The following is a 12,624-nucleotide window of genomic DNA, read 5'->3' on the forward strand; positions in this document are numbered from 1 at the left end:
CGATAAACTTCTCGGACAGAAAAAAAAAACTTTCCTCTTGATCTGCGAGCATTCACACTTCCGCTTCCGCATAGTGCTTAGACCGCGGTTGAGACGAAGACAATCTAAAAGCCGAGGAATATTTGGCGCGAGGATGGAAGGTTGGAGATTTGTCTCTTTGACGAGGGTTTGCCGCTCGACGCGACGTACGAATATGATACGTTGGCCTCGTTCCCACTTGTATAGCAGATGTAAACGAAGGATAATGATGGGACGTCCTCGACGCTCCAAGAAGCAGGATGCCGCGTGGCACGTCAAAAATCACAAACACCCGATTATGGAACCAAGTCTGTTAAAAAAATTTACTCTCAGTATTGAATTTCATTGCGGACCCCATCGTGACTACGATCAGTGTTCGAAACTTACCTTCGAGTTTTAGGAGCCTTAGGGCGCATCAAGCCTGATTTTTAGGCGCCATTGAAGATTTTTTAGGGGCCAAATTGACTTTTTGCCTGCATATTACGGCACATTTAGTAAAAAGTTAGGCGCAAGAGTTTTCGGAACAGAACAAATAAGTAGCTGTAATTTGGGAAAGACAAGAGCACCGCCGGTGAAATTGCGCGGTCAACATGGCGCAACTGCTTGCTTTCGCGAGTTCAATCCGGTGCCGTGCGTCGAAATTTCGAATAATCACCTATTATGAAAATGCAGATATTCTGGAGGCAATTTTTAGGGGCCACGTTGGCGCAGAGCCTTCATCTTTTAGGCGCCATGGCCGATTTTTCAGGCGCATTTGGCGCGTTGGCGCCTGTGAGTTTCGAACACTGACTACGATTGTGTCCGTACTAATGATAGAGTGCATTCGAACATGGAAGTCGAAAATGGCATGGTACATTGACAGTAGTGGCGTGCAGCGTTACTTAGCAATACATCGACATTTCCCCCATTTGAAGCTATGGTGAAGAATCGATTATTACGGGGTACGTTGCGAGCGCCCTGTTTATCGATTCTTGTCTATAGGTTCGAACGGCAGATCAATCGATATATCGCAAAGCACGCCACGCTGCTGATTGAAAGTGAAACAACCAGACCATGTATCCCGGTTCACGACGTTGCAGACTTCTTGTCGCACTTTATTTTGTAAATTAAAAAGTACTCGACGTCAATTCTTGAAACCTCCCGTGTTTTTTTCCTTTTCTCTGTGGGAAAAAAACTCTGTGGAAATTTCAAGAGAGGATATTGACTTCTTCTCCTTGAAAAAAAAATAAAATAAAATAAAAGCGGAGATTTTTAAACACCGCAAACAAGATACGTGATCTGGTAGTTTCAACACAAAGTCGACATCATGACCAAACAGCTGGTCTGGTATGGTTATGTTAACAGGATGATGGAAGAGAAGCCGCAAAAGAAGATGATCGATGGAGTTCCTCCTGGGAGGGGACTAAGAGGACGCCCAGAGAGAGGGTGGCGACAGGAGGTTTTCAATGAAATGAGGGAGTGCCAACTCCCGGAAGGTCTGTGGGAGGACAGGGTGCTGTGGCGGTTAGGCGTCACAGAGTTCCAGAGAGCGCTGTAGTAGCGACTCTTATGTATGGGTATTTCGATAGACGCCGATTTTTTTTAAAAAAAAAAAAAAAAACTAAATGGAGGTACTGGGATACGTTCAGTTGAACGTCATTCGATAATCGAGATCCGGACAGGGAATTTAGTCAAGCACCCACTGATAACAGCTCCATATTGATAACATGCGTTATAAAGAGTGTTGCATGAGAAAATTGAAGGGGTGAATCATTTTTACAAGGTTTGCAAGGATAAGTCGGGAGCACTCGCAGAAATAACTCAAGAACACTTAAAAACCGAGTTCTACCCTGCGTTACTGCTGATAGAATTATCCATGAGCTGCTAATTCGCAGCATGACTATCCGTAGTGTACTAAAAGCGATAAAGAGCCAGGAATGATCCATTGAATCCAAGTTGTAGAAACAGTGTGAACAAATTCAGGATTGAAACGCCTTCAACTTAAAAGATACTTCCAGCTTCGCCGGAGAGTTAGTTTAGTTGCGTGACCTAACTTACTGAAAAGGGCGCAGCGCCCCATACGGCGGGTGCGCCGAAAACATGAAAATATTGCATCACTGTCGGCACCCCGGGCTAATTGCTCAGAATAAAAAGGATCCCGCGTCTCGGCTCCGCTCCGGATAGGAAGAAAAATATATGATTATCTAACTTTTGTTTTACAGCTTAGCCCCCTCCTTCCCTCTTCAGCTCCCTCCGCACCCCGCCAGCTTCAATGGCCGTCCTCCCTTCTCTTTCCGAATGCTGTAACGAGCCCTCCATGCCGGCTGACCGATTGACTTACGCCAATCGTCTCTCACTTCGCATTGCCAAATTTCACCCGAAATTTCATGATTCCGAAGTTACTGTCACATTACGAACGTAATTGGTGTTAATATATAATGTTGCATTTCTTTACGGAGGGTTGCAGTTCTGAGGGAGGAGTCGGTAAAAATGTAATAGCTTTGGCCATTGGTCTAAACACGATCCAGAGTTGGAGCTGTATGGTTGTGGTAAAAACTATGGCTTTTTCAATGCGATATGATGTTGTATACAAGATGCACCCAATAGGAGAATGTTTGGGTTGAGAGAAGTTCAATTTTAACTCTGACACAAGAACGAACTTCTGATGTGCCGATTGGATGATCTTATCTAATTCGCCTTCTTACATCCTTCATAAAATTTGGTTTACGCATGAGTCATATACAAAAGCATGTCATACAACGATGATTCATAGATTCCTCAGAGGAATTAAAATAAAATGGATTGATTATTTGAATTTTTTTTCTCCTGTTTCCTACGGTAGCGTGGCGTGCTTTACGATAAATCAATTGATCTGTCATTGAAGCTATGGTAAAGGATCGATAAATAGGGTGTTCGCAATGAACACCTTAATAATCGATTCTCTTTCATAGCTCCAAACGCGGAAATATCAAAAATCGATCATTCACACCTCCCCACTGGTTTCCTACACTACAGTTTGTGACTGATAAATAATTGACGACTGAATAAAGGGATATATATGTTTTTCTTTTATTAATTGTTTTTAATTTTTACTCATACTATCAAAACTAATATAAAAAAACTGCGGAACGATTTAGACTGCTTATTCCCATTTTATTTAGGTATTTGAAATAATGCACTTCCAAAAAATGAACATTGTAAACTTCAATAGTACAACATATCCGAATTAAATTAGGACTGAAAATATTTTCAAGGACATAATTCATCAATCTGGCACCGTTGACTCCCGGTCCGTTCTCTTGCCCTTATTTACAGCGCGACTTGATAATTTCCGCAATCTAAGCTATCCGGAGGACCCATTAATAAAAAGGGGTCAAATAACAGTGGCCCGTGCTACAATGGAATCGGTTTCTGTTAGACGGGCTCAAGTCCAAAAACTCATGAGCCTTAGCGACCTGCGTGATCAATGAAAGCCAGGGTGCATGAGCTTTTGTACTTACGCCCGTCTAACACGTGGTCCTCCACATGAGAACTCTCCGGCCTCGGAGACAAAAGAAAACTCGGATGTGAGATTCCAACGTATTAAACGACTTTTGCTGCAAACAACCTCGATTCAGCAGAAAGGTTTTTCAGTTTTCTTTGATTTCAACTCGAGACCCCCCCCCCCCTCTTCCTAACAATTTCAATCTCTGTGACAATCATGAATTGATTTAGTAGAAATTTTGAAGGAACGCAGGGTGACGTGCCAAAGAGATTTCAACCTAGGGAAACAACCAAAATGACCTAATAACGTCGCTCCTCTAATCTACCGTGCTAAATAAAAACGCCGTATGAACCTTTAGGCGTTGCCAAATTTCCTTTCATAAACCGCGAATTTCCTAGTAAATTTATTGATATTTCCCTCCCAATTTTTCAGATAGTTTACTTCACAATTTTACCTGAAGATTCTGAAAATGTGAAGGAAAACATCATAACTTTCCTCAAAAATGAACATTTCATCAGGGAAATTTGGCAACTTTCGAATGTTCATACTGCGTTCTTCCTTAGCACGGCAGTAATGAAGGGCGTATCTCTATTTCCACATAAGCCCTGGAAAGCGTAGAGTTGTACAGAGAACAGGGCTCACCTGGACATTTAGGTACGCCCTTACGTCAGAGAGGTGACGATAAATAGAACACGGAGGTAGAAATGGTTAGATAGTGCTGGGTCCACACTATTACGCAGGGAAACAACGCCAAAAATTTCCATCAGATTCAAAAATTTGAATTCTAATGATTGTCAAGACAAGATTATAACTAGGATTTTGAAAAGCACATTTTTTCTTTTGTGTAGGACACGAAAACTTGGTACTTTGGACATGCACATCCAACTACGCTTTTTGGGGGTAAGATAAAAGTTGAGAATATTTACGAGGAATTTCTCATAATCCCCTTGACAGAGCTCATAGAATTGTAGAATAGATCTTGAAAACTTACTATGAATATGCGAAGCAATCATTAAATTTGACCTCACCTGAAACAAAGATAATAATTCTTATTAAAAACCCAACAGATGTAAGTGGACAAGTTGTAAAAGGCTCTTTAATTTTCTTCTAATTTTCTGGTTGTATACAGTAGTAGGATTAGAAATCATGCAACTATTAAAGCTCGAAAGATGTTTCCTTGCCTACATCTCTATTTGAAGGCGAAGTAAGAGATGTAAAATAGCAACCGATAAAACTGGTCGCCTAGATCGACAGAGTTCGAGCACAGAAGAAGATCGTATCTTCTGGGCGAATTGCGATTCCGCATCGGAATGACTCGAAGGTTATTGGAGAAATAAGTTTACTAAAACACTTCCATGTACTGACATTTTTTTTTACCGGGCCTTCTATGGCTTTCATGATTTTCTCCCTGACACGTAAAGTTTTTTGAGAAAAAACTCCCAACCCTCAACATTGTTTTTCAAGGGCGTACAGCATAAAAATTACATTAATTTTCTAATTTAAACTCCGATGATATCAAAAAATGTGCAAATTTAGAGAGCTTTGGAACAAGAAGTGCTCTTTGTGATTGCATGCAAGATCCTTGCTTACAAAGGCCAATTCATCATCAATCAATTTTCTCCTCCATTGTTGCCTTTAAATTAAAGTGTTTCAGTCATGACTTTTTTAATATTAATCAAAGAGAATTATCATTCCGTAAGTGTGGAAAGAAAATCGCGATTCCAGAGCAAAAGAAACTTCCCGCCTGCGCGCTTTCTTGGTTAATAGTGATCTTAGACGTGAATGAATCTTTAAATGCGCCAATTAGTGGAAACCAAAAGGCCACGTACACATTAGAATCCTCCGTCTCCTCCATTTCCTGCCGTCAATTCCACCCCAAGTTCAACAAGCGAGTCATTGTTGAAGTTGTTACACTTAGTCTTATGTGTCTGTCATTAGCAATCTTGAGCGCCCTGAAAGCCTCGGTATAGTCGAATATTAATGCATTGTCATTGCTGTCAAACCTCGCGGAAAAATAATTAAGTTTGATACTCTTCCTTTAGCTTTTGTCGTATCCTGACAGAAGGACCTAACTACATTTCAATTTTGCAAAATCTTCACAAGCAAATTTTGATCCTCTTGAGAGGCTGTAGGGCGTTTCTACCTGAAAAGTTCACGGATTTTTCTTCTGATTATCTACACGCAGAAATCGGCACATTTTTGGACAGAGACTGCACAGTTATAATCTTGTAAAAAATTGAATTGTTTGAGTCAATTATACAACCTTGGAATCGAGTTACGTCCCTTCGTCTGCGAAACGACGATTTGCTCCGAAATCCACTTTCCTCGACAGTTGCGTCTTTAGAAATTTCAGTACACAACTTCACCCTCAGGGGCACTATAATACATAATGCTATGAATCTTCGATTCTTAACGCACTTTGTAGACGAAGGAAACTGTAGGTATCTGAAAGAAGTTTCATTTTCTCTTCCAATATCTAACTTTCGTTCCAACGTGACTAAATTCAAAAATTCCAAAGCCTTATTCCTTCATTACATTCCTCAAAATTATGTGTACCCTTGAGCATGCAGTTTTATCGTGAACGGGTAACAAAACTCTTTCTACCTCGTCTACACATTGCTCCATTGCTAAGTGGTGCGTTTTAGGTAGCACGTACGGCACAACGATCGATCCGAATTCGTTACACAAGAATTACATAATGCACGGAGAGTTATTCATCTCTCCCGTCTCAATTCCCTATGAAAAGCATCCACAAGCTGCCACTCATAACGAAACGTAAACTGCTTCTCTGAGAAAAAGTAAAAAAGTACGGTATGAGGAAAACGGTTATACAGTTTCTCCTCATGAATTGGTTCGCAGAATCTAATAGATATATATCATCAATTCTTTTAAGGTAAATTCATTAAAGTAAGTCTATAGCCTATATCCTAAAAGAAAAAAGACTTCATACTACCATTTTAAACAAATTATTTATTTAAGAGAACGATGATATTGGCTCCACTTAAAAGATCAGATCCAAAGCTAAGTATTGAAACCGAGATCATCTCATTTTCTTAACAATTGACGAGGTTACAACAATTTTAGCGGAGGGTACAGTCTACCATCTTTGTGCTTTTGACGAACATTTTTCAAACCAATTTTTGTTGAAATCATTCTTCCACGCTCTTCCAATCCGAGTTTGGATGCGAGTGTTCAAAAAAACTGAAGATGTGATTCACAATGGTTGCTTCTACCATACATGCAGCTCATTTGATTGAAAACGCGGATGAATTTTCATCTAGTTTCGCCATTTCTTTTAGCACGACCTGTCGCTTTCACAATTTCCCTCTATTCGCGATAGCTGTACGAAGGAAAATCATTTTTGCACGCTCTTCCAATCCGAGTTTGGATGCGAGTGTTCAACAAAACTGAATATGTGATACACAATGGTTGCTTCTACCATACATGCAGCTCATTAGATTGAAAACGCGGATGAATTTTCATCTGGTTTCGCCATTTCATTTAGCACGAACTGTCGCTCTCACAATTTCCCTCCATTCGCGATAGCTGTACGAAGGAAACCGGCTATCTAAAATGGATGTTAATGAAAACATAATAACTTCGAAGAGGCGGTTAAGCCGAAGAAAATCAACTTCAATGGAGGGTAAAAAGAGCAATTTAAAGAGGCTAAACTTACGTTGAAAAAGAAGCGTTAAACAGAGGAAAAACTAGTAGAGTGAATCATTAGGAACAAGGGCGCGTGGAGAGCGGGGAATAATTAATAAAGGGACGGAGAGGTAGTCCGAGTCGACGCGAGACCCTTCGCGCGGGGGGTGGAATTATTAAAATAAAATTCTCCAACTTTTTTCCCTTTCTTCAAACAGAGGAGACAGTGCTCCGAAACAGGAACAATTAAAGCGTCTTCGAATTTTTCCGGTGCATCCTTGTTCCTACGGTCGCAGATCGCTGTTTCGGGGTCTTTTTTCAGCGCTAATGGCCCGCCTTAATTCGAATCCCTGCGTTGAACAGCCTCTTCCTTACCGGCGATTCAGGGGAATTCAAAAGGAGGGGGAAGGGGGGGGGCTGTTCTCTTGATTCTCAAGTTACCACTCGACTTGGCCTAGGTCGGATCCCCCCCCCCCCCTTCGGTTCCCAAAACAAACGAGCATTCTGCAGATAATTCTGTTGTTTTTCTGTCTGTCCGTCGGCTACAAGTATCCACCGCATAGCACGCGCTAGTCAATAGAGAAGCGGTGGCTAGGCGTGACTGATCGATTATCGATATTCCACCAATTGAGGCTATGGTAAGGAATCGATTATTACGGTGTTTCTTGCGAACACCCTGTTTTTCGATCCTTTCCTATAGGTTTAAACGGCAGATCAGTCGATAAATCGCAAAGCACACCACGCCACTGCAGGAAAGCTATAAAGAAAAGACGTAAGTGAGCTAGGCTTCTTAGGGTACTTGCATCCTTCTGCAGTAGGCCATTAGTTTTCCAGCTTACTGTTGAAACTGTTGCGCACTTAAGTGTGCTCGTTGTCCTACCAATAATGAGGCTGTTGCAAATGAAAAATATAGCCCTGTGTCCACTCCTCAAAATGGAAGCTCAAAATGAATCGATTAGTGCGATCTGTTCGCGATTGATGATCAAAATAGAGTCGCGCCGCTCTATTTTGAGTTGCAACACTCATCAATCGCATCAAGTCCCGACTTTGAGCCACTTATCGTTGAAATCGATTCATTTTGAGCTTCCATTTTGACGCCATTTTGACGAGTGGAGACAGCGCTTATGAGTTGAGGGACAAGGGCGTAGCGTGGTTTGCGATATATCGTTTGATCTGCCATGTTAACCAACGGAAAAGGATCGATATACAGGGTGTTCGCAGCGAACACCTTAATAACCGATTCTTTACCATAGATTCAAATGGGAAAATTCGATCGTGGCGGGCGACCAGCGCGATACGCGCATTGGCGCTTACAAACCTAACAGGGATACTTCACGCATTGCGCAATGCGTGAAGTATCCCCATTAGGTTTGTAGGCGCCTATGCGCGTATCGCGCAATGCGTGAAGTATCCCCGTTAGGTTTGTAGGCGCCCATGCGCGTACCGCGCAATGCGTGAAGTATCCCCGTTAGGTTTGTAGGCACCTGTGCACGTATCGCGCAATGCGTGAAGTATCCCCGTTAGGTTTGTAGGCACCAATGCGCGTATCGCGCTGGCAGCGCGCCGGCCGCGCTGTGGCCGCTTCTCTCTATGTCGTATGATCTACCATAATAAACCTATGGAAAAGGATCGATATATAGGGTGTTCGCAGCGAACATGTCAATAATCGATTCTTTACCATAGTTTCAAATAAGAAAATATCGATAATCGATCATTCACGCCTCGCCGCTGTTGAGGGAACCTGATGTGTAAAATTGCTGGCATTGGCGAAATCAAAGGGTTACTCCAAACCTCAAAATCTGCACAAACATTTTCCTTATTGTTGTGATTTTTGCTGTAAGAATAAGAAGAACAAGGTAAAGATCTAAGATAGTCAATATTAGTCCAAACTTCGGGAGTAAGACTCTTCCCTGCACGGAGAAAAAAACTTCGTGCGTGGGACCCGAAGTTTAGGTCATATGGATCTCTGAAGTTTTCGGATTGAGCATCTGAACACTTTAGGTCCAACAGCTGAGGTTTGGATCACACATCTGAAACTTCAGTTCTTACATCTGAAGTACTTCGGTTTTCACATCTGAACAACTTCGGTTCTCACATCCGAAAAACTTCGGTTCTTACATCTGAAGTACTTCAGATGTAAGAACTGGAGTTTCAGATGTGTGATCCGAACCTCGACAGCTAGACCTAAAGAGTTCAGATGCTCAATTCGAAAACTTCAGAGATCCATATGACTTAAACTTTGGGTCCCACGCACGAGGTTTTTTTCTCCGTGTGTGCGAAAACGAGACAGGGCCCTACTACGAAGCGATGCTATGCCTCCCGTGTTATTTCCTACCCATTCGCATGGGCCGGGAAACTACAGTAAAGGGGAAAGAGGTGACGAGAAGTGGGAGAATTCGGATAGTTTAGGAGGGAGAGCAGAGATGCACGCGAGGAAATGAGTGCGAAGGACCACTAGAGGGCAGTGAAGAATAGATTAAAGGAAAACTTGTAATCTGGGAATAAAAACGGATTAAAAAGGATTATTAAGGGCGACATACGCGCTAGGTTTTCACGCCTTTCGGAGCGGTCGGGACCGAAATTAGAGGGAAAATTGTTTATGTGTGTCGTGCGGAGGGGTCGCCGTTGCAACACCGGCCCGAGGCACCGCCGGCTCCGTCGCGAAATCCCAGATTCCCGGCACGACCTGGCGGCACCCGTGCGAACCCGAGTGAGTGTCGCCAGTATGATGGTCGAAGGGTGGCGGGTGAAAATTTTCATCGGGACTTTCTAAAATTCCCGTCGAAGTTCATTTGTAAAACAAAGGACGCTCACTTCCACGGGGTCTGCCGCGGGGGGTGGGGGAGGGGGGAGGGGTTGGTCCCCCGCCGCCCTCCCGACCCTCCGCAAAAGCCCTGTTGATCCCGGAGTTGGCGCGAGCGTCACCATCACCGCCGTCGCCGGAGTGAGAGTGTTAATATGTTTGTTGGCTCGTCGTCCTCCTGACACAAACACGTAACTGCACTCGGCGATGAACCCTGTCGTCTATATGACTCAGTGCTTCCCCGGGATCATCTTCAAAAGCGGTTACGCTCTTATGTCTCCCGAGCAACGAGTTGTTGAATGTTCGGACCTTTGACGGGGTCCACTCGACGGCGGAGCAACGCGTCATTCGCTTGGAACGTCGCAGCTTGGGCCAGGAATAGTGCCCTCTCAAACTTTCCATAGAGCGGGGTTGTTTCCAAAGGAAAATATTTTAAAAATCTCGATGAGCGTATCGAGGTGGGAGTCTTCACCATCAGACGTCCAAGTCCATGAATTGACCCCATACCAGTGTGTCTAGTATTTTTTAATTTTGAAAAATCCTGATATTTTCCTGTTATTTTATAAAAAATTCCTGATATTTTCAATTTGCAAATTCCTGATATTTTCGACTCCTGGCACGGTAGGCAAAAAGCAGTAAGACTTTCTCCGCTGAGGAGATTCGCGTAAGAAAAATTCCTGATAAAACGTCCGATTTTCCTGATATTTTCCTGATTTCTTCCTGATCGGCCAAAATTCCTGATATTGTCCGGTTTTTCCTGATGCTAGACACCCTGCATACAGAAAAAGAGGAGGGAGTCGCATCTTGGGGAATGTTTTACCCCGTGACGTCGATTGGTGCGATATAAGGCCAGCAAAATCCGAAATTCAAAGTATAAAATACGGAAGATAACGTCCGATTTTTGGATCAACTCAAAATTTAAGTTCAAAAACTTTGTATAGAATGGCTTTCTTCCGTAAGCGACAACATTTCCAAGAAAATTAATGATAAAAACCGTCCGAACCGATCTATATCATCGACAGAATCCAATATTCCCGAAATGCGACCACATCCTTTTTGTTCTGTATGAATTGACCGAAGGTTGCTGAAAACACACGACGCGCGGGTTGTCCGGGGCTGGTGCATACGAGCTTTAAATGGACGCATTTCTGTCAAACGGAACTATGTGCATTATGACGTGAGCCTTGTTATAAATATATTCTTATGGGTCTCAGGGCTCATGTCTTAATGCACATAGTTCCGTTTGACAGAAATGCGTCCAAATATAGGTCTACAAAACCATTCTATGCATCTTAAAAAAAGAATTAATTGAGAGAAAAAAAAAAAATAAGGAGTCAGCACAGCTAGAGATTGGAGAGACGCATTCGGGTCTCATTTCTTAACACATTATTAGCAGCATAATGCGGAACACTACGAGTTCACGCTTCGCGCCATCGCCTTCAATTTTGCAGATGCAACACGGACATCCATCAAGCACGAGTAGTTGTATCTCTGCGCCGCGCTGTCATCAACGCGCGTTCTTTCCTTTGCTCTATTTCCATGTTCTGTCGGCTCCGTCAGTCTTGTCGTTAGAGTTTTATATGCGAAATAATTTCCGAATATTTGAGCTTCCGAAAAGTATGCGGCGGCAAAGAGATGAGTCACCCCATTTTCGCATATCTACGTGAAGTCAGACATAGCCATTTTCATGTAATACAGTCTTAGATGAACACAAATAAGAAGTGTGCTTACAACTTAACTCAATAAGCATGAAAGAAAAGTGTCCCTCGTTATGATGTTAGTTTTCAATTGAAAAACTGCGACACATTACGGGGGCCATTTTCAGATCCGTGTGTGTATACAATAGAAATTTGAAATTGAGTTTGAAACGTTGAAACATCAGAGAGAACTATCAACGTTTGATATGTTTGGGTTGCTCCAGGTTAAACCTGTCCAAATGATCGAAAAGCGATTCGGCATCCTCTATACAATAAAAGTAAAAATTTCAGGAAAAATAACCCATAGTTCAGACGAATTAACTCTACGTCTATAATAATGTCTATGACAAATCCGAGAGTCCCAATTCAACTTTAACTTGAAAAGCATGTTTTGAGTGCTGTATGAGCGTATCTAATCCATCTTCATTATCAACAAAGAGGGAAGAATTTCAGAACTTGAACTCGCGCCTGAAGTTGAGCCCTTAAAATTTACCATTTGAGTTCGGTTCCCAGTTTCGACTTTGTGATAATCTTTGCGTAGACGCTAGGAGCACCCGTCTGAGCGAACCTTAAATAAATCCAGCCTCCAACCGCACCCCAAACAATGGAAGACCATTATTTCTCGGTTACGGCGTTGCCAAGCAGTCATTTTCCACGAGGATCAGACGTGAGCTAAAGAAAATGAAAAAAAATGTATCATGGATGAGAATATATAGCTACAAGGAGCTGTGTGCAAACTAATTGGATCAAAATGAACCACAATAAATAGGACTTAATTGTTTTATACGGTTCTTTTTTATTAAATTTTCTTTATGTCCTTAGTCTCTTCTACCACTAATTCATCCGAACATATACATATACGTTCAACGTTAATCACATAAGGGGTCAAGTGAGCATTATTACTTGGAGAGGGGGAAATTTTGAAATATTGATTATTCCTGGTGAAAATTAATTCCAAAATATCCCGTAAAAAAATTTGAAAGTCAAAATTATACATC

At 42.2% G+C, this 12,624-nt stretch overlaps 1 protein-coding gene across 6 annotated transcripts in view; it reads right to left on the reverse strand.

Annotated features, from left to right (window-relative positions):
- The window catches only part of LOC140226015 (disks large 1 tumor suppressor protein-like), a 195,244-nt gene that overhangs the window by 119,413 nt on the left and 63,207 nt on the right, over positions 1-12,624 (reverse strand). For 2 of the 6 annotated variants that reach the window (XM_072306240.1, XM_072306238.1), the window contains exon 3: positions 1,869-4,509. The exons of the other annotated variants lie outside the window; for them this stretch is intronic. In XM_072306240.1, the coding sequence (XP_072162341.1) occupies positions 4,472-4,509 (38 nt within the window). In that variant the 3' untranslated portion in view covers positions 1,869-4,471. Of the gene's footprint in view, positions 1-1,868; positions 4,510-12,624 lie in introns of those variants that run through there. 6 annotated transcript variants of the gene reach the window in all.

The sequence above is a fragment of the Bemisia tabaci genome, chromosome 1, assembly GCF_918797505.1.
Source record: "Bemisia tabaci chromosome 1, PGI_BMITA_v3".
NCBI classification, from domain to species: Eukaryota; Metazoa; Arthropoda; class Insecta; order Hemiptera; family Aleyrodidae; genus Bemisia; species Bemisia tabaci.